The 27699-nt window shown below is 43.6% G+C and overlaps 7 protein-coding genes across 7 annotated transcripts; 4 read left to right on the top strand and 3 right to left on the bottom strand.

The window, feature by feature from the left end:
- Positions 1 to 10: 10 nt before the first annotated feature.
- BDB00DRAFT_824876 (Tim17/Tim22/Tim23/Pmp24 family-domain-containing protein) lies at positions 11 to 1072 on the bottom strand. The gene is made up of 3 exons (XM_053123644.1): positions 757 to 1072; positions 439 to 644; positions 11 to 333 (listed from the first exon to the last, which is right to left on the bottom strand). The coding sequence occupies exons 1-3, from the start codon at positions 896 to 898 to the stop codon at positions 181 to 183; spliced, it is 501 nt and encodes a 166-aa protein (XP_052979275.1). The 5' UTR covers positions 899 to 1072; the 3' UTR covers positions 11 to 180.
- Positions 1046 to 2435, top strand: BDB00DRAFT_405108 (bucentaur or craniofacial development-domain-containing protein). Its single transcript, XM_053117261.1, has 4 exons — positions 1046 to 1279; positions 1374 to 1572; positions 1652 to 1864; positions 1979 to 2435. The coding sequence occupies exons 1-4, from the start codon at positions 1150 to 1152 to the stop codon at positions 2334 to 2336; spliced, it is 900 nt and encodes a 299-aa protein (XP_052979274.1). The 5' UTR covers positions 1046 to 1149; the 3' UTR covers positions 2337 to 2435.
- Positions 2436 to 2929: 494 nt separating this feature from the next.
- Positions 2930 to 5651, top strand: BDB00DRAFT_824869 (Six-hairpin glycosidase-like protein). Its single transcript, XM_053123643.1, has 8 exons — positions 2930 to 3257; positions 3395 to 3466; positions 3537 to 3717; positions 3791 to 3824; positions 3914 to 4598; positions 4666 to 4793; positions 5033 to 5112; positions 5246 to 5651. Exons 1-8 carry the CDS (start codon positions 3085 to 3087, stop codon positions 5501 to 5503), a joined length of 1611 nt encoding a protein of 536 aa, XP_052979273.1. The 5' UTR covers positions 2930 to 3084; the 3' UTR covers positions 5504 to 5651.
- Positions 5652 to 6256: 605 nt separating this feature from the next.
- Positions 6257 to 7967, bottom strand: BDB00DRAFT_405089 (uncharacterized protein). The gene is made up of 3 exons (XM_053117260.1): positions 7402 to 7967; positions 7083 to 7230; positions 6257 to 6541 (listed from the first exon to the last, which is right to left on the bottom strand). Exons 1-3 carry the CDS (start codon positions 7721 to 7723, stop codon positions 6511 to 6513), a joined length of 501 nt encoding a protein of 166 aa, XP_052979272.1. The 5' UTR covers positions 7724 to 7967; the 3' UTR covers positions 6257 to 6510.
- A 5349-nt stretch (positions 7968 to 13316) lies between these two features.
- BDB00DRAFT_738772 (uncharacterized protein) lies at positions 13317 to 13553 on the bottom strand (the record flags this gene model as incomplete). Its single annotated transcript, XM_053118430.1, has 1 exon — positions 13317 to 13553. A coding segment is annotated over one exon (237 nt), but the record flags the coding sequence as incomplete, so codon positions are not given.
- A 3837-nt stretch (positions 13554 to 17390) lies between these two features.
- Positions 17391 to 18047, top strand: BDB00DRAFT_824854 (uncharacterized protein; the record flags this gene model as incomplete). The annotated part of the gene is made up of 1 exon (XM_053123642.1): positions 17391 to 18047. A coding segment is annotated over exon 1 (224 nt), but the record flags the coding sequence as incomplete, so codon positions are not given.
- BDB00DRAFT_824851 (uncharacterized protein) lies at positions 17939 to 18724 on the top strand. Its single transcript, XM_053123641.1, has 3 exons — positions 17939 to 18332; positions 18453 to 18542; positions 18671 to 18724. Exons 1-3 carry the CDS (start codon positions 18233 to 18235, stop codon positions 18712 to 18714), a joined length of 234 nt encoding a protein of 77 aa, XP_052979269.1. The 5' UTR covers positions 17939 to 18232; the 3' UTR covers positions 18715 to 18724.
- Positions 18725 to 27699: the final 8975 nt, after the last annotated feature.

The raw sequence follows: 27699 nt of genomic DNA, 5'->3' as shown, positions 1-27699 counted from the left end.
GTAGTACTTTGCCAAACATTGAGGAGGGCAGCCCCACCGTACTGTCAGCAAAATTGTTCGATAGTCCCGACATAACAAAAAGAAATCTCTTTCTCGCATCATACAAATGAACACATTCTATTAAAATTGTTGTAAAGAAAGGGGGGGAATATACAATAACAAGGTCTTATCCGTTTTTTTTTAACTTTTCATGTAATAATCAATCGCACAACTGAATGCAGCGAAGCCTGCGCAACCCAATGCCGCCGCCTGAGGACCTGCTCTTGCGGCAAGCACACCACCCGTGAAACATCCAGCAGCCATACTATTTCCGAGATCGTTCTTTGCTCGATACTAGTAATAAAGTAGTATTACATCAGTTTCCCTCTTTCTACCCTTCATCGTAGCAGGACAACGCTATGTGTGGCTAAAACCAGGAAATATAGCGTGGACTATTACCGATTCAATACAGCATTCTGAGCCCGAATAGATGGCACCGACCACAGCAAAGTTCTTGGCCATCGAGAAGGATCGAGTCTTCATATCCTTGAACACGGCCTTCATTTGCACTTTTGTGCTTTGCTCCAATAGTTTTGGATCCATGCTCGGACCAGAAAATTCAAAGGAGGACATGAATAGACCGAACGCAGCACCCATAGCACCACCTAGAAATAACCATAGTCGTTCAGTTAAAAAGATTTGTTATTCTATTTCTCCTTTTTATCACACTTGTTTATTATAGCTGTTCTACATATGACTTGTTTCAGCCTCTCTTACCTACAACACCTGCCATGCCGGTCTTGACAGGACATGACTCCATGGCGCCTTGAATCATTCGAATCTGTGCTTGTTCTTGCGGTGACATTTGCTGTTGTCCTGGACCTCCGCCGGTCATTGGCGTGCCACCCATTGTTGCCATGGTCTAATCAATACTACTATTTTTTTGTTGTTTAAGGTTGGGAGGGAGAGAAAAAATATATACAAGTGACAAGGCCGATACACAAAACACATTTGAAGCGGAGCTCGGTTTATGTTTGCGTTGTGGGGCTCGCATTTTTTCCTTTTTTTTTTTTCCTTGTCTTGTCCTTTTTTCTAGCCTGTGTTTTTTTTTTCTTGCTTTGCGGTTGCGTTCAAATCCTTTTGAATTTGACACATATAACTCTACTGATTATGAATTCAATTGTGTCCCACGATGAACGGAAAGAACAAGAGCAGAAAAACGAGCAGATCCTCTTGAGTGATCAGCACTGGGATTCGGAAGACGACGACGACGACGACGATTCTGACTACACGCCTGACCGTAAGTTTTCTTTTTGTCATGTGTAAAGATTATTCCTGGTCATATAGAAAAAGGATATCAACATGTTTTTTGACCTTTTGTAAATGATTTAAAGGCGATCATAATGATCTTGACGCGGAATCAGTCACGTCAGAAAACGAACACCAAGCAAAAGACGACGACGACGACGACGAGTGTTATAGCAGCAGCAGCGGCAACTCACCAGAAACTCCGGTTGACACGCCTGCCTCTTTTCTCTCCAAACGCAAATGTATTTCGCTCGAAAACAACAACCACGCGAACAAGCGGACAAAGTAAGAGGGCTTTTTGGGCCGTAGTATTGTCAAGAAGAGCGGTTTCAAGGTAAACTAATCAGCGCTTGTGCTACTATAGAGTAAATGACCAAGAACAAGAACGTCGTCGAGCAAAAGTGGATGCGATATGGGCAGAAATGAATCGAAAGGATGAGGATAAAAAGAAGCTGTCTGCAACAGTCGCAGTAGCAGAGAAGCAGCCGCTGGATGATATATCTTCTTCTGTCAACCGAACTTTATCATCTGCAACAACAACGATAACAACAACAACAACAGTTTCAGAAGCCAAAAGGTAACATGATTATCATACTCATACAAGGCTGTTGGGATGTGATCTAGAACCTTTTGTGTGTGTGTGTGTGTGTGTGTGTGTTTTATTTGACACTCAATGTATCGTTCCTAGTAGTACGACACCATCGACGAATGGTGGTACAACGAATACGAGTGCTCCAGTCACTGCTGCTGCTGCTGCTGCTGCGGCACCGACCACGACGAAAGCACCACGCAAAAAGATTGTACGACCCAAGTCGACATTGTCTGCATTGGTGTCGCAGTACAACATCAAGGTGCCCAAGATGAACACGCTGGAGAAAAGCCGTCTGGACTGGCAAGGGTACGTAGACCGCGAAGGGATCCGCGATGATCTGAAATACAAGAACAAGGACGGCTACATGGAGAAAGTCGCGTTTATGCAACGCGTCGATGACCGTCGCTTGTCCCACCTCAAGGCTGGTCAAAAAGCAACCAATAATGCCAAAAGATAAGAAGAACAAAAAAAAACTCCCCTCCCTCTCTAACTAGTACACTCACCCAATCCCCCCCCTTACATATTCCTCCTCACTAAACCAAAAAGTTCCCTGTGTATATCTCCATCTCTCTCTCTCTCTCTCCAAGAACAGGGTCTCCGTCCGCAACAGCAAAGAAAAAAGCTACCCCGTTCCTACCGTTATACATATCTAAAATGTTTCTCCACCCCTCTCTCTCTCTCTTTTCCCCATTCTGCTTTCTCAGAAGGATAAAGTCAGTCGAGCTGTGCTGTAATTACGAAAAAGAAGAAAAATTTACTATAAATACATATTATATACATATATATATATATAAACAACACTCTCTTATATACATAAAAACAAGCCAGAGTCGGGTAAGTTTATATATAAAAAAAAGAGCAGCTTTTACTTGGCGCCTCTTGTACTCACACACACACACACACACAGGGAAAAAGTGGCGTTTTCCATCCCCTCCCATTTTGCCGAATCGAGCGAATTTTCGTCAAAAATGGGGTTCCAATATCGAAACCTAAAAATACTAATGAATGCATTCAATCGGGTCTCTTTTTTTTTTTTTTACTGCTTTTGAGCTCTTTTTATGATGCGGACAACCAATCGTAACACCGAATGCGTGCCACTCGCCCACTCTCTCTCTCCCTTGAAATCCTTATAAAAATACGTCGATCCCTTTGTGCCTCTCTTTCTTTTATCATACCTCTTTTCACCTATTGTATATCTTGTTTTCATGCGGTCTTTACCATTATTACCATCATTACTGCTCACTGTAGTAATATCACTTATTGCGACAACAGTGAAAGCACAACCGAATCCTCACTATGTAGCGTTGTTGAACGACTCCATGTGGTTCTATGAAGCACAACAAAGCGGACGACTCCCTTCAACACATCGTGTACCTTGGTAATTAACATTCACTCTCTCTCCATTTCAGCTCCTTGGACATTCCTCACCTTTTTTTTTCCCCTTTTCAGAAACATTTTACTCGAACAAAGTGTAACCATAAAAAAAAACCTTATTCTTTTTTTTATTCCACATAGGCGAGGTGACTCAGCACTCAATGACGGTAGCGATAACAACATAGACTTGGTGGGCGGTTATTACGATGCAGGGTACAAAAGAAAGATACAAACATTGGCGTCAAACATGTGAGTGCTAAACATCGAGCTTTTATGCATGCAGAGACTATCTCAAGTTCACGTTACCACTATCCCATTCTATTGCATTAATTGCATGGGGAGGCATTGAATGGTTCGATGGCTATCAAAAAGCCAACCAAACCGAGTACCTCCGTAACACGGTCCGGTGGGGAACGGACTGGCTCATGAAAGCGCATCCTAGCGACAATGAGCTCTACGTCCAAGTAAGTTTGTGCTACAGTTACCATTTAAAATGCATGCTGATCCCTGTTGTATTTTATATATTGCTTATTACAGGTGGGTGATGGCGAGATTGACAACAATTATTGGGGTATGTGTTTCTCAAAGCATAGTAAGGAGAGTAGGCAGTTGATGAGATTGTTTACCTTGCATGATTATTATTATTATTATTATTATTAGGACCTGACACGGGTATACCCTCGGACCGCCCGTCGTACAAAATCACATCCGACGCGCCAGGCACCGATATTGCAGCACTCACTGCAGCCGCCTTTGCAGCCTCTTCCTATTTATTTCGAAACCAGCTAAACGACACCAGCTATGCCGACGCGTTGCAAAGCCATGCCGAGTCGCTGTACAACTTTGCCGAGACCGCACAGCCCATGCAACTGTACACAGAAGCCGTTTCCGCATCCAAAGACTATTATGAAGCCACAACCTACACAAGCCCACTCGTGTTTGCTGCGCTGTGGCTTTTCCGTGCCACTGGCAACACCAGTTACCGGGACAAGGCGTCAAACTACTTTGATCAGTTCAAGTTGGGGTCAATGCAGGTGGATGTCATGGATTGGAGTGACCAGACCGGTGCGGTGTATGTCCTGGGTGCCCAATTGGATGGGAGCAATACGAAATACAAGGATGCAGCCAAAAAGTATCTCGATACTCTGATCAACGGTGGTGATCCCTGTTCCTATACCAGTGGTGGATTGTTATGGTGTGGCGGTGATAGCGATCTCAATTCGTTGGTCCCTGCACAGGACACGGCCCTGTTGGCGTTGTTGTATGGCAAGATTGATTCACCCGAAGCGGATTATACCGACTTTGCCACTAGTCAGATCAAGTACATGTTGGGTGACAATCGCATGTAAGGAGAAAACGATAACACGTTTTGTTTTTTCCACAACAGAAGCTGACGCTTTTTATTTATTTAGGCTGACGCCCTATGTATGCGGTGTGCATATGAATTCGCCACACAACCCACACCATGCTGGTGCATCGGGCGGCACAGATATTAGCAACATTGAAACCTCTCCACCCGAAGAAAAGTATCTTTTATATGGTAAGGAAACGTTTGTTTGTTTGTTTTTTCGCATGTGAAAAACAAATGGTTGGAGGGGGGGGACACATTTTTTTTTCAAAGGGTGATTTTTTTTTTTTTTTTTGGCGCGCAAACATGGGAGGAGGGCACAACTCGGGTTGTTGTTGTTTCTTTGTTTGGAAAGCGCAACGTGGCTCCACCCCCTTTCGCTTGTTTGTTCCGTTTGTATCACGAACAGGAAATAAATTATGTGTCTATAGGAGCCATTGTCGGTGGACCAGATCAAGAAGATAAGTTTTATGACGAACGCAACGACTGGGCCCAGACCGAAGTGGCTTTGGTAAGTTTCCTGCTCATGATTCGATGCCACACTGACTAGCAATAGAATATTCGGAGGAGGGGGAGAAGGGAAAACCTTGAAAGAAGGTGAATAGCCATACAAAAAATTAACGTGCTTCTATGTCTACGCTTAGGATTACAATGCACCGTTCTTGGGCCTTATTGCACGACAACTTAGTGCGGACACGACCGAAGACCCGCCGTATGTCAGTATCACAGAACCAAGACCCTATGTCACTCGCTCGGTTCGTCTGGAGAAATGGCTGGTAGCCGTGATTGTCATTGTCTGTATTTTTGTTGTTGCTGGCTTACTCTACCTGTGTTGGTGCAAACGGCATGCGATGGCTAATTCTTGGCGAGCAAAACAAAATAACAAGGCTGAAGCTGTATAGAGCTAGTACTACTACATAGGGTTTGTTTTTCTTTTTGTTTAGAGTAATTACCACTTATTACATCCTCGAAAAAAATGTTTCTTTTTATGTAGTTTTGTAAATTACTCAAAATTGTTATAAATTTAATTTCGAAAGATATTCTTTCTATGTCCCGCGTCTTTTTTTTAATAGAATGATGAAAAGCAAAAAAAAAAAAAAATGAATAATAGATCTACTACATTACGGTTTGATGTGATGGGAAGAGAGAGGAGGGCATGCATGATACACATAGTATAATATACGTTTCAAAATGAGAGGAAAGTATTAGGAAAATACATTAAGTTAAACTTTTTTCAAAAAGGTTGTAAAAGAAATCTAGATTTTTTTTTATGGGAGAAGAGGGATGGAATGCATAGAATGAATGTGTGTTAAATGGAGAGATGCGTATGGTATGGTATGGAGGTGGGGGGCGCCAGAAGAAGTAAAGATATGTACATGTAAGATAAAAAGGAATGAGCATGAGTGTTTGTTTGAATCAATAAAGAGAGGTAATTGCATAGATTTGTAGGAAAGAGAGAGAGAGAGAGTGGTGTGTGTGTGTGTATATGGTATGGATGCGTGTGCGTATGCGTATGCGTTGTAGTATATGTGTATATGCGTTTTTTAAGTAAAGAAGAAGAATATAGAAGCGTCAATAGATGCTGTGTAGGTGATAATAATAAGGATAATAATAAGAGATGCAGGGGAATAGAAGAGGTTTTTGCGAGTGTTGTTGAAGAAGGGGGGGGTAATAAGAAGAAGCGGGGATAAACAAAAAATATGGATTGAATGATGATGATGAAATGCTTATTAACTTTAAGCTGTAGACAAAAAGGATTGCCAGAACCCGTTGTTGTTGTTGTTGTGATTGTGATTGTGGTGATCGTTAAACTCTTGTGGGAATTGCTGCATCTGATGCATCTGCTGGTGCTGCTCGTGTACTGGTGGCTGCATCATCGCCATCCATGAAGATACGGCTTGGTCGTTCATCACCATGGCTGCAGTCTCCTGCTGCTGCTGCTGCTGCTGTTGCTGTGGCTGTGGAACGCAGGCGCACATGGGCTGTTGTTGCAGCAATTCGTCAGCATAAAAGAACTTGCTCTCGGCGACCTGTTGCTCTGGTTGTTGTTGTTGTTGGATATAAGAAAGATAATGAGGAGTTTCGGTGTTGACGGTGGTGGTGTTGTTGGTGTAAGGAGCAGGGGGGTAGGACAGAGACGAACAGGATGAGATTTCGGGTGGCAACAAGCCCAGAAGCTGTTGATCATCCCAAGAAAAGTTGGCTGACAAGGGCGATTCGATGGTGGTGGTGGTGGTGTTGGGGGCAACAAGGTTGCTGTAGCCATAAGCCATGTCGGCGGAAAGAGGCGAGCAGCTGGCCAGGGGTGATTCCTGTTGCGTCAAGGGCGGGGTCGTATCGTATTGTTGTTGCTCCTCATCCCAAGAAGTCATGTTGTTGTTGTTCTCCATAGCAACCGTAGTAGCTGTTGCCATAGTAGTAGCAGCAGCAGCATTTGTTGTCATGGCAGCAGCAGCAGCAGCAGCAGCAGCTTGTTGTTGCTGTGTTCGCTTCTTGTAAGGGCCACGCTTGACACCCTTCTTGCGTTCCTTGCGGGGCGAGTTGATGCACGTGGCAATCAAACCAAGCTTGATGCAACGCTGGCAGGGACGGCCGTCGTCACATTTCTTGCACGCCTTTTGACAGTTCACTAGGAACGAATAAAAAAAAAATAAATTAGCAACACAATAAGCGGACATTGAATAAATATATAAAAGTCCAAAACCCGAGAAAAAAAAAAACAAAATATATCGGGCCGTGGTGTAGTGTTTGTGCAACGTTGAACAAGACGAAAAAGAAAAATGAAATAAAAATAGCTTACCACATGCGTTTTTGACTTGTTTGCGCTTCGGTCGTTTCCGGTTGCCAGCAGCACTGGCAGCAGACGCAGCAGAAGAGGAAGAGGAGGATGAGAATGAGGAAGATCGGGTGGCGGATTTGTTTGATTTCGTAGTAGAGGTGGTGTTGTTGTTGTTGGATGATGCTGGTGATGATGATAAGGGAAGTTGATGATGAGGTTCTTCGAATGTTGGCGGTGGCATCATTTGTTGATGTTGATGTTGTTGTTGTTCTTGCATGTAAAAGTAGGGCTCGGCGTAAGTTGGAGCAATAAAGTATTCTTGATTGTTGTTATTGTACTGCATGGTCGATCGGTGTTAAGGTGGGGTGGAGAGTGATGAAAAGAACAAAGAAAATAGAGCTGTAAGATGTGGTGCTGGTATAGAAAATCTGAGATCTGGTAGAAAAGGTTGCTGTTGAGAAACAATGAAGATGCGTAAGTAGAAAAGGTTAAAGAAGAAGAAGAAGGAGTTGCTGTAGTTGCTGTTGTTGTGAAAGTAAAGAAGAGTTGTTTAAAAGAAGAGTAGCGTAGGCCGTGGCAAGGTAGAAACAAAAAAGAAAAAAAAAAGAAAACGGCAAGTTGTCAAGTCCTTTTATATATTGTTTGCAAAGCAACCCTATCCTATATCTATAATAGGCCACTGCCTTGCCCCAATTAGCGTTGTACAACCATTTTTATTGGTGCGTATGCATTTTGCCGAGAGCCTTACAGCGTCCTAATTGGTCTCTCGAGTCTTACTTTTTCACTTTTTTATCTGTTGTCCTAATCTACTGCTTCCCTACAAAATGGGGTCCGTTCACCTAACCCATCCACCCTTTCGAGCGACCCGAAAAGACAACACTGATTGGTTAGACTTGAGCTTTTCCCGGGTTGTTCTTTTCCTTTGGATTCTTTCTCTTTTTTGCCGTCCTTTTTTGCAACACAAGGAACGTTCCCCCCCCCACCAAGCCCAACCCCCTGGGTTGCAGGCAGTAGTTACCTTTCATAGACACAATGGCGAGTGTCTGTGTACGACAAAAAAAAAAAAGTTATCGGCTAATGGTTTAAATGACGATGACGAATGCTAATACTTTTGAGCTTGAATAGAAACAAAATTATAGGGGAATCATCATCATTTTCTTTTGCTAAACAGACTACTAAGCTTTTTTTTTTTTTTTGGGTGGATGGGGGGAGGGGAGAAAGGGTAATTATTGACCTGCGTGTATATATTCTGTATGCTTACTATATCTGTATAAGATTCGGCTTGGGGGGGGGGCAGAGGGGAGGGGCCCAAAGTGGATTTGGGGGTGGGGGAGAGAGAGAGAAGGGATGCAAGCATACGTTCTTCGTTGTAGGGTCGAGAGTGAGAAAGAAGAGAAAAGAACGAGGAGAAAGACTCGGTTTCTACAATGGGGTGTGCCGGATGCACGATGATATGGGCAAGTCCCTTTTTGGACACAGAGGCTGTGTGTGCATGATGCAGCCTTTTCTTGTCGATTACTACCAAGACTGCTGCTGCTGACTGCTGCTGGTACTACGTACTTTGTACATGCATACTACATACGACCAGCCTTTTGCCGATCGCGGAAAATGGGTCAAGCACCAAAAAAGGATGGTCCCCCAGTTGCCTTTTCCTTCCAACGCACGTTTTTCTTACGGAATCGATGCTTCTAATTAGTTATTGTGCTTATTCAGCATGTCCGCATTACAAAAAACGACTTATACTTTATGTCGCGTGCTACAAACCACCTTTTTTTTTTCTTTCTGCCACGCGAGCAAAGTCCAGCTACTACTAGTAGTACGACTACTAAGCATATGCTTTTTTTCACGGCGGTCCTTCCGCCCAATTTGTGTTCTTCTTTGACCTTTCTATTCTTACCTGCTGTGCTTTTTGGCTTTGCTTCGGTCGCACCCGGCGCACGCACTTATTTCACCACGTTTCAATAAATCAATGTGTAACACCACCAGCAGTCTAACATTCTCTTTTTTTCCTCCAACCATCCCCTCCCCCCCCCCACGCTATTGATATCGCCAATAGTAACGGTTAAGCGAGTGTGTGTATCGTCCCGGCTATCGCCTGCAACAATGGCTAATTAAATATGCCAAAAATAAAGAGACAGACAGCCAGAGAAAGAGAGAGAGAGAGGCTTATTACGACGCTTAAACAGATTGAAGCGGATAGCTTAAACTTTTCCCTCTCTAATTATGCATGCTTCATACTACGGCCCCCTTTCCCCGCGCGCATACTACACTCTACTACGATGACTACATACTGTCACTGTGTACACAATGAAAAGACAAACAAAAAAACCAACAGGGCCTGGACCGTTTTGATTTACTTATCAAACCGTGTTCTCTGTCAAAAGCTGTCTTTCCAACAACAATCAAATATTTCTACCACTTTTCTTGGAGAGGCTCTTCCCCTTTTTTCCTTGATCTGCCACCCAATGAATCCACTGTTTTGTGCCTCCGCCTCCACCCCCTCCTCCCTTAAACCAAGGGTTCCTTTCAAAACGAATGACGAAAAAGTCAAATCAATAACTTGGAACGGTCTGGGGGTGGGGTGAGGGAGTGAAAAGGAACGTAAAGAGAAAAATAAACACCATTGAAGGGGGTGGGGGTTGTACAGTGTGTTGGTTCCGGAGAACGTCAGAAAAAATGATCGCAAACAACGTGGAGGACCTCTCGACTGAATGGTTTGGAAAGAAGAAGGTAATATGTAACCTTAAAATCTGAGTTACGAGTTTGTTTGTCATTCCGCCTTCGCATGGGTGCTCCTTAATAAAGCAAAAGCTGCTTATTACCATAGTATGTTCCCGCAATTACTATCATAGCAGCAGCAGCAGCAGTTAATAGTAGCAGTATTGGAAAGAACGTTCCTTTTTGAACTTATGTAAGCGTCAATCCATACGCTCACAAGGCAACGAAAAGGGTGCGGAACGGAAAAATGGGTTTATTGGCCCTTGTTTTTCTAATTCACTGCTACCAGTGCTGCTGCTGCTGCTGCTGTACGTACTATTACTATGATAGTAGCACCCTTTGGTTTCTGGCTTTGCGTCTATTTGTTCTAAATGTGCTGTAGGTAAGGGGAAGAAGGGCTTCTTCTATTGAAGTTCCGACGTTCTTTTTTTTTTTTTGGCACGCGGAATGACATATGTGAAGGAAGGGTCTGTGCATCAGGTTCTGGATCGTCCATGTCATGTAATGTGTGTGTTGTTGTCGTTTCTAAGCGACCAAAAAAGAAAACAAGCAAGGTAAACGAGATTACCCATACATGTAAAGGATCTGCCTATACGTTTATCCTCACCCCCCCCACCCGACTATTTACAGCACTGCTGCGTCTCCCTACTAAAAGCACTTGTCCCATTTTTGGGGAATAATGCTTGATGCTACGCTATGTATGTGCACATAGGCGCACTCCACAATAAAGCGGCACATCAAGTACAGAAATGACGAGGAGCAGCAGCAGCTGTTGCTTCATGGGAAATAGATGCACGATGACGTTACAGTGCATCATGCTCAATGAAAAAAAAAAAAAAAACATGCTTATTCAAGCATTTCAGCACGCACGTCTATGCTACACACGCCCACATACCGCAACATCTGTTGTCCAAGCCTCCTTTCAAAAAGACGGATCGACAGCACCTTAAAGCCAGAAACCCGACAAACCCCCCCCCCCACTCCCTTGAACTTTGTGGGTTGCACCGTAGTACGTATAGAGACAGCAAGAGGGCGGGCGATGATGGCATAACGTCATTTTTGCTAGAATATGGAAAGTAACGTTTGAAAACAGGGGAGAAAACTAAAAGGGGAGGAGAGAGAGAGAGAGCGGATGCGAAGAAAAAAAGGGAAAACCCCCGTTTTCTCTCTTTTAACACTTTTCGCGTTTTAATATCGGTCACGAAAAATTGGAACCAGCCCACATCGATAATACTACGACTACGAACTCCTACTAACCGCTCCAGGGTTTCCCGCGTGGCCGTGTTCTTTGGGCAAATACAAGCACAAATGCCTTGGGGTGTAGGACAAACTTAAAGGATACACAGAGTAAAAGACCCCAACCATCATGTTCTACATGGACGATTGACTTTTTTTTTTTTTTTTCTTCAAACTGATATGATAGTAAAACGTCAGTTGAAACTGAATGGCCAGTATATGTATGACAGTCGTGTACTAGCTAGTAGGATAATACTTAATGAGAGCATCTATAAAGGCACAAAGGCCGAGACTTGTGCCATCAAACTACACTTTACGTATGTATATAGCCACTACATGTGGATCTGAACTAAATCGACATGATTATTTCTCAGCTGATAAAATTATATCATATCGATCGCGTCTGTATGTACTATCGATATTGTAAATTCTAGGGTGGCTCTTTTTGTATTTCACTTGGGGGAATGTTGTTTTAAAAAAAGAGGGCAGTATAGTGAAATCATTATTAGACCTTTTCTTAGCACGAACACGTCGTGAAACCCATGTCACGAAAGCATTATGTACAAACTACTAAATAGAGCAGCGCGGTATACAATAGCCGTTAATACATGTATCATATCTATAAATACATTCTTCGAAACAATCACAAGCAGCACATGTCATCCAAAGTAACCAAAGTTAACGTGTTGGCACATATACAAAAGTACTGAGAACAAAAAATATTCCTCGCTATGTGTTGCAAATTGTGACAACTAAAGAGCCCTTGGTGAAAATAAGTAGTAGTAGTAGTAAGCGCATCCGACAAGTTGCCTTTCGGACACCCCAAGAGGACCTTCCAAGACCCTGCAAGATCCTCAAAAGAAGGCCCAAACGGTAATCTGAGTACATAAGAAATGATATTTTTCATGTTTATTACAAAAACGATGACATCATGCGCCATTGACAGAAGAGGCAGGGGGAGAGTTCTTTTGGTTCTTTTTGAAGGAGGCAGATAATAAACGGAAGGCGAAAAGCTTTGTAGGAGAAAAGAAGACAGCCCTCGGTCTACATATCAGCCACTCAACTAAATGGGATGCTGCTCTACTAAAGCAACCAAAGATACCATCACGTCATTCGCCATAATCAATACCATCGGTGAAAGAGGGTGGGGGGGGGAGGGTTCTTTATATATAAAGCATTTCCCAGTGTTTCCTAAAGACAAATTTACCGGTCCCTTTACATACTACCTGCCAACTTTTTGCAATTAACCATACCCGTAACTAATAATTGATTTCATTTATTAAGCATAATTGTCACTGTGTTCTTTTTTGTGATTTGACATGTGAAAAGTGAGAAGGAAACCACGAGAAAATAAACAACAGCTTATAAAAAATTGCGTGCAGCTCTTGTTATTACGAAAAAACCCCAATGTAAAGTTGCTCTTTTTGTGTTAAAGAGCTGTATTATATAATTTAGACATTTTTTATTTGTATTTTTTTTTTTTTTGGTGGAGGGGATGGGTTTATACAAAGCAGGGAAATAAAAAAAACAGTGTAGTTGTATACTACAACACAATTAGCAATAATCGTTTGTGCCAATCCACCGTTAGAGCAGCTGTAATAAACAAGCTACATTACAACATACTGCCATTATCATCATCATCATCATCATTGTGGAAGGGTGGTTTCTAGCAAGTAAATCTTCTAAGCTCGGAGTATAAGGACAAAAAAGAAGTGTTCATGACCGATTCTAACGATGGGGGTATAGCAGTGCTGCTGTCATGGGTTTTTGGTAAGAGTGGGGTCTCCAGAGAAAAGTATAAAGATAGATATGGTACAACAAAGATGTAAAACACTATTCTGGGATATATTCAAAAGGGCAAGAAGGTATAATGTTGTATACGTGTGTGTGTGAGAGAGAGAGGGACACACCTTTCATCTGTTTTGTTACAGATCGTCCGGATTCCAGTTTTCTGCAACCTTGTTCTCTCGCGCTTCTCGTTCAAGATTGGCATGATCCAACCAGGCATCGGGCTGCATGATGCGAGACAATCGATACTTGACGCCAAGGTACGAAAGATAATTGTTCTTTGGAAACACGCGTACTCGTTTCACGTTTGGAAAATGCGAGTCCGAAACGTCAACAAAGGTACCACCCAATGTCAAAGTTTGTTCGAGCTTGAGTTGGTTGGGTGCGTCGAATGGGACCCATTTTTCGTTCAAGAAAACGAGCCATGTGAAATAGGATATGGAGGGCGGTGATGATGATGAGAATGTTGTTGTTGTTGTTGTGGCAGTAGTAGAAGAGGAGGACCCAGTGGTGGTGTTGGTTGGTGGCAATAACGATGGTTGCTGTTGAAAGTATTGATGCTGTCTAGTCGTAGTCGTAGTCGTGTTATTGTTGCTGTTGTTATGGGTTATAGGAATGGGTATACTGTTGCCATTATGGTTTCGGGGGTCCATTGGGGCCGTGGCCACGGTGTATGGTGGTGACGGCGGCAGTGTGGATGTGAGTGGTCGTCGATTGTACTGGAGCGACGATCTTTGTTGCTGCTGCTGCTGCTGTTGTTGTTGTTGTTGTTGTTGTTGTTGTTGACGTTTGTTCATGATTTCGTTTGTTCCTAAAGGACCTAACAAGTATGCTGATTTTTTCAAAGATCTACTTGTACGTCGCATGCGAGCGACATTCTGATTACCCGACGGTGGCGATGACGGTGACAAAGTGGCGGTGTTGGTCGACGATGGGGTTCGATGTCGGTGAGAATGGTGATTGTAAATGGGAGGGAATTCGGAATACGAGGTAGTGCTCATGTATACGTGGGTGTGGAATGAATAAAAAGTCGTTTCTAATGTGGAAATGTATGTATGTTGTGCGTTGTTGCAAATACAAAGTGTATGTGTGTAAGGTTAATCTATGGTATCAAAGGGATAATAGAACATGGTTGGTAAGAGAGTATGCACATTTGTTTCGAGAGGTTCTATCTCTCTTCCTCCACCTAGTATATACACAGCGTATATATTGAACAGAAAGAGATACCACACAGACAGAACGGTTTGTCTACTACATACGTCTTTTAAAGAGTAATATCCTTTTTCCAGCACGGACACCGTGAGAAGTGATAGTGTATATGGAATAAAAGTAGTGATGAAAAAAAGAGAGAGAGAGAGAGAGAGGGAAAAAGAGGAAAGCGAGTCGTCAGACGATGTAAAGGGCAAAGGTGTCTCTTATATACTGGAGGGAGAATCATTTCACCTTGTGGAGTCCTATCATGACGAACATGCCAACCAGGCTTATTCTACAGTGTGTAATGGAACCTATTTCAACCGAGGCACGGTGGATGTCCTATATTCTTGCACTACCATCATTCATCAATTACCACCCCCACTTTTTCTCTCTCTCTCTCTCTCTCTCTCTCTCTCTCTCTCTCTAGATAATCACCGCTGCCTAATACTACGCTTCACAAAGGAATGGTTCTTTTGGTTATCATGGGTGTGAGTAGAGTTGTGTGCCACTCATGAGATTGATCACGGGAACCCTTTTTGTTGTTTTCTGTCCAACCTAACATGCTCTCTCTATTACCAGGGTGTACTTGTGTTGTATGTATACATACCAAGAAGATCGCTGTGCTTTCTCTCCGTCAAACCTAACACTGCTCTTCTTCTAGACCTGGTAATCAAAGATTGTTGATTGGAGAACGGTTCTTAACGATGGCGGGCAAAGTGTTACACCTACTGTAAGGTGGCGATATACGTTACGTACTTATCCCTCGGTCCGCCAAATGATGTAATGATTTTTGATCGCTAGAAATCAGAGGCCACGGGACCTCCCGAGTATAAAAACAACAACAACAACAAAAGTGACATGCAGGAATTGATAAAAAAAACGTTGTTGTTCGTTTCACGGGTCTGTCTCTCTCTCTCTCTCTCTCTCTCCCCAGCCTCATTCCACCTTCATTTGCACCCTCCCTCCTTCCCCCAAAAGAAAGAACACGAATCATCTGGCCAACTCCTCCATCTATAACACGCACACACACACACACACACACAGCAGACCAAAAAAGAACACGGGTGAGCTTTTAAGCCTTGCCCACTATGGCTACATAACAGCAGAGTGTGATAAGTACATATCACTCTGTGTGATTGGAACAAGATCATCACCCTTCTTTCAGTCTTGATTGAAATGTCGCTTTTCTTCTGATCGGGGTGAGTCGGGCTTCTAGAAGGAAATGTAGAATATAGCTTATCAACAAACAGTTCCTCTTTTACTTTCTGCATGTGTTTGATACTATGCTTTTCGTGAATCACCCTGGAGTTCCTCCTGTAATCAGTAAGAGCCTTCTTCCCCACTGACTCTATCTACATTGAGCCTTCTATTAGTAACAACCTTAATGATTTTTATGCGGATCCATCCCAGAATAGGTAACCATGAATTTTACTACAACCGGAGCGTAGCATCAATTTTGAGTTGCGCAAGGCATCAAAAGGGTTTCCCATGGCTCTCTCTCTTCTATTCAACCTCTCCCACCTTCCTCCCCCCCACCCCACCCTGCTATAGACTCTTTTTTTTTTCTGCAATGCATTTACACAAATCAACCTCATCGCTACTATATCCATCTTTTATTTTCATATGATGATTTACCCACGATCTTCAGAGAATGAGTGACATATCCCACTTGTAGTAGTGTATACGCTATGTCTCGCAAAATTCGCTCTACAATACAGTAGCATATCTAGAGCTATCATTTTTCGGGTTGGAAGATACAAACCCTCTCACTTTTAGATTTGCTTTGCGGCGTAGCACTTTTACTTTCTCCAGTCTGTGTTGCACAAGAAATTCAAAGAGCACAGAATTTGAAGCTAACAGTAGTAGTAGCTCTGGTTTTTCCTTGTTTTGTTGAACATGGTACATTATATGCTGCGCGCAGGTGGATTATAAAACATATACCCACGGTACTTTGTGGTGGGTGACATGCGTGGGTAGCATCGTCAATGAAAAAGGCATACACCTGGTTGTCGCAAGAGCATACTCCACACACAATCCCTTATTTCTCCAACTCCATCATTGAGGGACGACTACCGTATGAAAAAGTTGATCTAAAAGAGAAAAGAGCGGGGGCTCAGCACCAAAGCCCTATAAGCACTGGACAACACAAGGAAAGAGGCTGGAACCTTCTTTCCTGTCCTTGTCATAACTAATAAAGAAATTTACAATATAATTAGCGTTGCATTGCCGACTCTGCTGCTCTTGCTTTTGAAGGCTGTTATTGTGCTACTTTGCCAATTCTTATTTCCTCGTGATATATAACACAAGGGCGCGAGGGGACAAGATATAAAAAAACCGGGCAAAAAAGGTAGCACATGAACTTTATTGTAATGGACGATACCTATGGAGCACAGAACGTGTACATAACTTTTTCTTTCTTTTGCATGAAGCAGTGACGCTCAAAAGGTGACTCTTTAGCATATATATTGTTGACGACACGATGGTATAACAACGAATAGAAAAGCCAAGAATGACGGTGATGACAGGTTTGACTTTAAATGTCATGAATGTGTAAGTTTACAAGGGCTGAAACACAACAAACAAAAAGGATGCTTCTTTGTTAGTATTGCCATCTACTAGGAAATTAGCCAAAATAAATTGCTGATGTATTGGTTCGTAATGCTCCTTGCTCTTCTTCTATTACTACTACCTGTTGCTGCTGATGTCGTTACCCAACAAAAATGTAATAATCGTTGGTTATACAGGTAACAACTTTTATCTTGTCCTCACCCCCATTCTTTCTATTCACCAACCGCATTTAGTGATATTGAGGTTGCAAAAAGACCCGCATGACCCCAGCCACTTGGTTGTAGAGAAAAGGTCATGGGGGCTTGTTCTTCTCCTGCTGCCCCTCTACACACACACAGCTTGGGAGTATGCTGTGCGTGATCTTTCAGATACTACACAATTTGATAGTAGCATCCCTATCAAAAGTAGCGTTCTACATACATTAACTGAATGATTGGTACAGTACTGGGCATCTACTATATGACAAAATGGTTTAAAATACCTGTCATCAGTCATGTCAACAGGTTCTCTCTTTTCCTGGTGTATACACAACATCCCATGCAAATGCAGCTGTTCCAAATGGAATATATCTAGACAATGGATGAAGGAAGTATATCATGTAACAACAACAACCAGAGCAGCACTTGACAATGACTGACGCTCATTCTTGATATTTGATCGTATCAAGAAGCATGTCATTGGTCAGTAATAGCAATAGCTCCATGGACAGACAGATGAAACTGTAATACTCTGTGTATGTACAACACTTCAAAGTACATAGCATGACGATGAAGAATGGTTTTTCAACACAGACCTTCTCTCTGTCTCTTTCCTCTTTCTTTTTTCTAACCCGTAGGCTTACTCTCGCCTTCAGCATTCACCCTATGGATTGTCCTACATCGGCATTATCAACAGAATCCGGAGCATTTTTTTTTTTCGTTTGTGTGAATTTCAGGGCCCTTGGTCACAGGACGACGGAAAAGAGGAGGAAGAAGAAGGATGTTGAGCCATGTCAAACGTCATATGGCACAGACAGGCCCCTTTCCTTCCTTCTTTCCTACCACTTTTAATGCATATACTGAACCTGTAGCTACATCAAAGCAGAGAGAGAGAGAGAGAGAGAGAATCAAACTTACATTCCAACTTGAATGACTTTTAAAAGAGCACCAGTTAGCAATAAGGACATGCAACAGTTAAAAGATTGAGGCCCCCAACTAGTCACTCTCCCCAAAAGTGCAGTACAAAAATGATGATGTACAGGGCCCAATAACATCATGATGATGACTGACTGAGTGATCTGGCTGCTTGTCGGCCTCACTACAACATTTTCTTATCGATAGGGATCAGTCTTTCCAAAAAAAGGAAAAGTATGGTTTGTGTCATGGTGGAACTCTCTATTCTACTAATTGATTTCATTCTCATTGTACAGTGGGCGCTGCCGATCATCCTACATCAGCAGCAGTTGCTCACTCAAAGTCACCATTAGTAGCAAGAAGAGTTATCTGTGGTGCGGGAGGGGGGCTGATTATAATGGCTGGCAAAAGAAAAACAAAGTTTTCTACACACACCACCGCGCCATATATACATACCTCTTTTCTTTTCAAATGATACATGCGAGAAAAAGATGAAAACAGTTGTTTTGTGTGTATATCGTTTTTTTGGCATGTGTATACTTTATCCTATGTTTGTCATGATCATTGTTTGGCAGTACATACAGGAATAAATACTGTATCACATAAGCAGCATTACAGTCTAGCCCTCCAGTCTCAAAGGTCAAGTTTAATCGATTGGTAGTAATATGATATACCTCTTGATTACTTTCCGAAGAATCACCTGAGAGAGAGAGAGTGAGTGAAAGAGAAAAGAATAGGGTTTATCATGAAAGAGGTATAAAAGAATCCCGACTTTATATGATGCCACGTGGTGGTGAGGGCCATACATAGTTTTCAGGGGTGGAGCCACGACATCCCGTGACATCCCAGAACAGCCCCAATTGTTTCGCTCTATGTATGTGTACCATAGAGCATCAAGGTGCTCTGTTGCATCTGTGGAGAACCATGACTTACTAAGAATCTGTCAAAACTGCCGAAATGTAAAGCTCTTCCTCCCTGCTCATTGTTTTCTTTATCATGCCGCAACAACTGAACACGTCTCACTTGGTGGGTATATCCGCATACAGCAAAGAGGTTTAAATCTCGCTAGCCACACACTTGTAGTGTTCCGCTGCTTCTTGCGTTTGTCAAGTATGTAAAAGTGCATGAAGGCCCCTTCCTGGTATATTATTGAGTAGCGTGTTGTAAGTACATAATGCATATGCAAACCTACAGCAGCAATTGTATTCCCAACATCGTCGTCGTTACTACTTTGTCAATTACGTAGTTTGGGATCCTTTAAAAAGAAGTCTGTGCCTACCCCAGACAAAGCATCTTTAACTTTTTGTGAATTAAGTTACCTCGAGGTGCTATAAAGCAAGGTACCTTATTATACAATCTAATGCATCGATGCAATAACAGTAAAGCAATTGAACATACTGTTTGGTGCCGTTGAGTTGTTACAGGTAGCAGCTGCTCCTTCTACATACCACCATGCTCATTGAAACGGCGGAAAGTTTCCTTATTCAAAAAAGATCCCGTTGTATACGGCAGTAGAGGCGGCAAATAATACATTTAGTATATAAACCAGTACATAATAATCGCAGTTGACCGCAATAAAGCTCAATATACTTTAATATACTTAATTTGATCGATGCTCATGCTTGCTGACCACGAATCCAAGTGCAAGGAGGTGTGGCCCGGGTGGAAGATGGTGATATGCGCGCCCTGCCACGCCGTGCTGTTGTGCCGTGCATATTACACGGTTGTGATCTATCATAATGAAGGGAGTGGTGGTGGCAGTAACCCCGCCCTCGAGAGTCCATCGTGTACAGGATTTTTCCTAATGATTGGCGGGGCATTTTTTCCCATCATGGCGAGCTCTTTTTTTTATTTTGGCGTTGGGGGGGGGTTATTGGCAGATGGTGAAAATTACAATGGCGCTGTAATTTCAGGTTGATGGCAGATTTACAAATTTCATAATGGCGGGTGTAATTTTAGTTCCTTCTTAAAAATAGTATTTTTTTTTGCCTTTGAATTGTTACTTCATCATTTATTAAATCAATCAATCCCAACATTCTGGTATTATTGTTAATTCTGGTGTCCTTAAAAGACGGTTTAATCTGATTGAGAGCTGTACACCATCGTTATCATCATTGATGCACAGACAGCTTTCCAGGAGGCGAAAAGCCCAGCTGATTTCAAACCACTCAGCTATGACTCGGCAAACTGTTTTTCTTGACAGCTTGGTTATTACCGCAATAGCATCCTTCGACTCCTTTTCTTCAAAATACAATCTTGCTATCTCTTTCTTTATCTCCACAGACAGTTTGGTTCGTTGCCGGCGGTGTATTTCCTTATACAGTTCCCAGGCTTCAATATCGTATAAGAGATCACGCTTTGTATGAACCAAATAGCCACAGTTAAATATATCATTTTGAACACGTTCTATAGAAAAAAGCCGTTATTAATAAAAGAAAAAATAGTGATGTTAAATATAACACACCTTTAATTACAAGAGCTGCATAAATAAACAATGTATTATAGTATGGGTAAGGCATTTTAAATGAATGAAGAAAATAACTCTCGCCATCGCAAGTGTGCTGCTTTTATATAGTTTACGAAGAACTTTATAGTGTAACACAAGCACAATCTCACAAAACATATTTACACACTCATCACCATCCATCAAGTCAAATCAACCAAACTACAGTGTTTTGTGTTTAAAAAATGAAATTTGAGGGGATCAAATACAATTTTTGTTTAGAACAATGAAATTTTTCTCTAACTAATATATAATTTTTGTTAAATGAGTGTAATTTTTCATCATCCAGTTATCCAGTATAATAGTCAGGAACTCACTCGAAAAAAATAAAAATAAAAATAAAAATTAAAAAAAAAGATGAAAATAATGAGTTTTATTGTTGTTGGAATATACAATAAAGTCAAGCGATAGCAAAAAGAAAGATAAGTCTTGAGAAGTCAATCTTCTTAATTTACTGTAGATATAATTGACGAGGAGTTAAGACTCCTTTATTTTCTATATATAAAAAACTGTAATAAGAAAAACAGGTGATATTTTTTTAGCATAATAATATAAAAACGTATGTGTATAATAGTAAGATAATAAAATATAATGATTGTTTCTATTACGGATTTGAAGTTGTTACGGTATATTCTAATTCTCAAAAGCTGACGAAGTGTACTATATATTATTATAACTTTTTCGTTTGAGCTTGACTTTCTGACTGCTATATTGGAACATCAGTGGTTTTCTACCCAGGTAAAACATGAAGGATTATACACTGTCCTTTGAATGGCCAATGGAGGAGGGTTGAGGCCGTCAACATTGACTGTGCTGGTATTGGTTACGACGGAAGGAGGAATAAATAGTGTTGATTACTACATTTACATTCATGGCTTCTTCCGCTCCCGCTCAGAACCAGCAGAACAAATTGCCCCCTGAAAAGGACGCATCCCTTGGCGCATCAATTCACGCGCCTCAACCTGGAGAACCCAGGATGACATGGGCGCATATCGTTCAAAACAAGCGCGTCTCGCTCATGCATAATGTCGACGCCCCAGCACCTACAATGGACAACGATGGCTGGACCGTCCTGCAGTCGCAAATATGGCGCAATGGACGCTTTACCGACTGCGTTCTCTTCGATATTTCGACCCGCCCCGAGCCCCTACATTCAGTCCTGCAAATGGCAGCGGCTCAATTCCCAGAAAATACAGGTGCCTTTACTCATCGCGAGGGATCTCGAAGAGTTTTACTCGAGATGTGTTTTGATCTTGACATGCCTTTACAGCGGGCTTTGAATTCGGGACTCGTTTTCGAAAAAGACAAAACACGCATTCGTGCCATCCGAGCTCTACCAACTGATGCCGACACTAAACGCCTTCGCCTCACGCATCTTCCTCCAGTACGATCTCACCTCTTATGTGAGGGTTTGAAAGAAAGCCTTGCGCCTTACGGGCGGGTAATCGACTGTGGAGCCTTCCGTGAGCCCACCACCAACCTCTTCATGGGTAACGGCTATGCCGTCATCGACTGCACCAACCATCCGGAAGATGAACCTTTCGCCACTCTCCCCCATATCATCGCATGGAAAGGAGAATATAAATATGGATTCTACGCTACCTGGCATAAGATGCCTCACCATTGTACCTGGTGTCACCAACCTGGCCATCATCGCAGCGACTGCACCGAATACAAAATGAATCTAATGTGCTACAACTGCCGCCACGTGGGACATATAGCACGTGAATGCCCGCGCCGCATGACCGCCAATAATAATGAGGATACGAACAAGAGACGTAAAACATCAACAGGGAAGCAGCTGGTAACGACTACGGGGACAAAGGCATCCTCTACCGGCAAAGGCAAGGGTAACCGATCTTCAATGAAGAAAACCGCCACTTCCTCCCAGCAACAACCGCAAAGACATGGCTCTGAAACCAACAGTAACACCGAGGTTAGCAACAACGATGCCGGCGCCATAAAGACCGACGATGAACAGCAAGTTGACGTCGCTACCAGCAGCGCATCAGACGACGACGACGAGAGACGACTTAATGACGACGATAGCACCATCAACGACAGCGCATCACATGACGACGGGAAGGATAAGGACGATCATGCATCGCACGACGATGAGAAGGATAAGGACGACCATGCATCGCACGACGACGGGAAGGATACGGACGACATTGCATCACACGAAGAAGGAAAGGATACGGAGGACCACGGGCCAACTACAGAGGAGCAACATCACCAAGATGAGAATGACACTTTGGATTCACAACAGATCAGTTCAGTTCTGTCCAACATTATCTCTACCATCGAGGAGGACACTACGATGGTCGACGCCACTGCTGTTAGCGAAGACGTCGATTTCGATCTTCAAGACCTTCCTATGACAGAGGCAGCTCGGAAGTCTCTTCGTACTATGTCAGAAGCCAAGAAATTGCGAATCCAAAAAGCACTACTCGTTCAAGCAGCTAAATTGCCCGGTGTGTCGGCCCTGACCAGCCACAGTGCTTACGGTCGTATTCGCAAACCGTCAGCAAAAGCTCTAATAACATCGCCAGTGGGCAAAAGCCAGCTGGGCGAGGTAACTCCACCAACGTTAAACATCAATGAATAGGAATTTTAATCTAAAATTCCTATCACTCAACTGCAACGGTCTTGCCAAGATCAGCCGACCGTCTGCACGCCAATCACTCATCCGCCACTTGCGGACCACACACCAACCTCACCTTGCGGCTATTCAAGAAAGTCATGCTGACCGCCTTGCTGATCCACAAACCTTACACCACGAATTCTACGCCCACAATAGTCTATGGACCCAACACGTCGGACTAGTCTCTTTATCTACTGCTATCAACCTTGAACAACTCGCCATCACACCAGACGAACGCGCTCTGCTCGTCAAAATTACACATTCCTCCGACGTTTTCGAACCTTTCTTCGTCTTGGTTCTTTATGCACCTGCCGACACTGCCATATCTCGTCGCAATTTCTACCGCTCTCTCCTCGAATCACCAGTACTTCAGCTACGCGACTCTGAATTTTGCACCAAGCTTATCATTGCTGGTGATTTCAACTACGACATTACCCGCGCACACTATACGCGCGAAGCACCATTCGAATGGCACGCCCTTTTGGATGAATCATTTTCCGACTGTATCACCAATCGTGACGAATGCTTGCCATTCCCGACCTTTAGGCGTGGCGCGACCACTCATTCTACGATTGACCACATTTATGCTGGCTCGCAATTCCGTGGGTCCACTCAAGACTCGACTGTATCCTACGTGAACCCTGCTTGGACCGATCATGCCGTACTTTCAACCACTTTCCGACTATCCTCCCCCACACATGGGAAAGGATATTGGCGGGGTAACCCATCTGTCACCTTCCACAAAGCTTTTCGTCAATCTCTTGCCAAAACTCTCACCACATTGCATCCGCAACTTGCAGCTTTGCCCACTACCCAAGACAAATGGGAACACCTCAAGTCAGTGGTGACACGTCATATGCAAAATTACAGCCGTAACCACACACGTTGGCGCCAAAAACAACTGTGCGCCTTACAGTCAAAACGAAATCGCTTCTTGCGACATCAACCTTCTCCCGCACTGCGTGCACAAATCCTACCGCCTTTGGAAAAACAAATTTCTGCGCTGCAACAGGAAGAGACTGACATCGCTGCCCTGCGCGCTGGCCAACGATGGCGCGAACACGGTGAAACGTCGGCGGGTTACCTGAAGCGCACTATTCGCCAACGCCAGGATGACCGTACGATCCACCAACTGCAACACCCCACCACGGGCACCATTTACACTGATATCAACGGTATGCAAGATGCTGCCACATCTTTCTATGAGCAACTATACACCCCAACAGACGTCTCAGATGCATCAATACAACACCTGTTGGATAACATTCCTACGGACGTGCATCTGACAAGTGACGACCATACAATCCTCACTGAGGATTTTGACATTGAAGACCTACGTTTGGCAGCCAAGCGTGCACCGAAGCAAAGCAGTCCAGGCCCAGATGGTTTGCCCTATGCTGTTTGGTATCTTGTTTTTCATCACCCTCTGTATGCAACGCTTGTCTGCGATGTGTACAATGACGCTTGCCAACATGCCCGGTATCCGCCCTCTTGGCAGGAAACTTGTGTCACCCTCCTGCCCAAAAAAGGCGACCTGTCTTCTCTTCGCAACTGGCGTCCTATTTCCCTTATCAACTGCGACGCCAAAATCTTCACTCGTCTGCTCAACGCCCGTGTTATTCAAGTTGCTCAACCATTGATAACACCTTTCCAAACTGGTTTCCTCCCTGGTCGTTTCATCGCCGATAACGGGATTTTAGTCCGGATGATGATGGATCAAGCGTCAGGACGGGACAACGATACCAACCTTGCTTTGCTATTGGACAACGAGAAAGCATATGACCTCATCGCGCCAGAATACCTCTCTCGTGTTTTGGAGCGTTTTGGCTTTCCCTCCGCAACCATCGACAGTATTCGTTTACTTTTCTTTCGCACCAACATTCATATCAACGTCAACGGTCACATCAGCTCACCTTTCCAACAAAAAAGAGGCCTGCGCCAAGGTGACCCGCTCTCGCCAATATTGTTCAACCTAGCGATCGAACCACTACTACGCTCCGTGCTGGAGGATGAGGTTTTCTGTGGGGTTGACATTGCTCCTAGCAACCCTGGCGTCCATTTTCCTGCTCCACCTCCACCGCTCAAAATTTTGGCTTACGCGGACGATGTATGTGTCTTCCTAAGTCAAGATACTGACTTGGAGCGCCTACATCACCACCTTCACCACTATCAGCTGGCCTCCAATGCTCGTCTCAATGTGCATAAGACTCAAGCCGTATCTTTGTCCGGCAGGCCCCAACCGGAATGGAACCAAACACTCGCTCGCTATGGCTATCCAGCATGCCATGATCGATCGCATCCTGAAGCCGCCGTTTATTTGGGCTTCCCGTTAGCGACCTCAACACCACAGCATCGTCTCTTCATGGATCGTCTTCTTATCAGTATACGCACGAGTTGTCAACTACATCAACAACGCCAGCTGTCAGTGCGGGGGCGCGCCACCATCCTCAACACATTGTTACTTTCTCGCTTATGGTATGTTTTGCGGTTGACTGGTGCACCTGCTGCGTCATTTTGGACCAAACTACAGACCATCATCTCCGGCTTCCTCTCTCACCGCATGTTTCCTCGCATTGCCCTCTCTCGCCAGCTACTACCAAGAGACCAAGGGGGTCTACAGTTCCTTGATCCACGCACACAACAACACGCTCTTCAATTACGCTGGATTCAGCCACTGATCAATTACCCAAACGGTGCTGCATCGTGTTCCCTGGTGGTCCCCTACATTGCTCACCATCTGCTGAGCATTGGATCAGAACTACCTGACCACCGTTTGCTGCTCGCATTCCCGAAAACACGCCCTCGTTCCCTACAACAACAACCTTCAGCAATCGCATCACTTATTCTTGCTTCAATCGATCGACTCCAACTAGCACCATCATCCATTTATATCCCACCAGCGCTTGTACTCTGTTTGCCTAGTCGCGCAATATGGGACCCCGGTGACAATGCCGAAGTCAAAGACCTGCTCCGTTCGCCAAGCCTCAAGAAACTGAAGGTATCGGATCTGTACGTCTTTGATGCTACTCCTGGTTTATTACGACGACGTCTGCCACAGGACGGCCCCATTCGCCACCCACGTGTCACTCGCCGGTTTTTCGAGGCCATGCAGCATGGCCGCATCATACTGAAATACTTCTTCAGTCGCCTTTGCCTACCTGCATCCCACCCGTTGGCCCAACATAACGGACAGCTCGGCACCACGGATGGTGACGTGATGCGTCCCCTTTTCACAGATCATCTCACGGATCAAGGACTCACCACCCGTAGTTTTCGTCGTCTTTGTTTGAACAATACTTGTGCAAAACCACACCACCCGACACTCAATGCTAGTCGTTGGCGTCAATTTTGGCATAGTACGATGCACCATTCAGCCCGCAATGTCTGGTATCGCGCACTTCACAACACGCTTCCCACTGCCAGCCGTCTCCACAGTATTGTACCAGACTTCATGCCAAGCCCGCAATGCCAATTATGTTTAGGTTTCGTTGATACAACTCGTCATTTTCTCGTTGATTGCCCACTTCGGTGGGCCGTATGGAAGGAAGTCTGGGGCTTGGTTTTTTATGCTGAGCCTGATCCCACTCTCCTCCTCAACTTCATCATCAACCTGGACTGGCCCGTTGCCCCTGCGTCCACCACACAACTACGGACCATGGTCGTCCAATCCGTCCTTTTGGCATGCTGGCGTGTCTACTGGAGCTGGATCTTCGACCGCGTCCCTTATACTCACTCAACTGTGGTCTCACTGGCACTGAAGCTGCTTGCCCAGCTTCGCCACCCCAAGATCACTGCCATAGACTAATAAGTCCATTGTCACCCCTCTCCGCCCTCTTTTATTATTTTGTATATTCCTCTTTTTCTCTTATCTCCAACACACCTCTGCTTTGTACGTGTGACTTGGATTAATAAATTTTGGCCTACCGGCTCATACAAAAAAAAAAACTACATTTACATTTTCTAGTTGTTGTGCTGGAAGAGAACCAGCCAATTTACCTCCGAAAAATAAAATGATTTCATTGGTCTTTATCTCACTCGCATATACCTTTACTTCTGCCACACGAGTTTTTCATTCATATCGCTTCCAAAGATTTCGTTACCATGTAAATATATAAGTCGCTAAGTTACAAAAGTTACTATGCTACTCGATCGACACAATCTTAACTTAAAAATTCAACTAGGAATCAAAGCCACATTGAATTTGTGAGAAATTCCTGTCTCGTTCCCACTGGTTTTGAACCTGTTAAATTCTTTGCGCACTTCCAGTTTAAGGCTTCGGCCCGTGCCTTTGCCACAAATGTATTGAAAGACACCATAAGAATTTTGAAGAACGATGATGACGAACAAATCAAGGAGTGGGCAGAGCATTACTCAGAATATGACTATCAGGTAAGTGCAAAGTTTTTTCTTATATTTACAAGTAATTCTCATATTCGTTACCATGTATAGGTTTTGGAAACTACCTTCATTGATGATTATTGGTTATCAGTTTCTACTACTTCAAACGAAACGTTGCAACGCATAGTCAAAGAACAAGAATCACAACATCGGTGGGA

Source organism: Zychaea mexicana, assembly GCF_025766255.1.
Source record: "Zychaea mexicana strain RSA 1403 chromosome Unknown BDB00scaffold_40, whole genome shotgun sequence".
In the NCBI taxonomy this organism is placed as follows: Eukaryota; Fungi; Mucoromycota; class Mucoromycetes; order Mucorales; family Lichtheimiaceae; genus Zychaea; species Zychaea mexicana.
The sequence above is the reverse complement of the archived record's forward strand: the minus strand, read 5'-3'. Positions and strand labels throughout refer to the sequence as shown.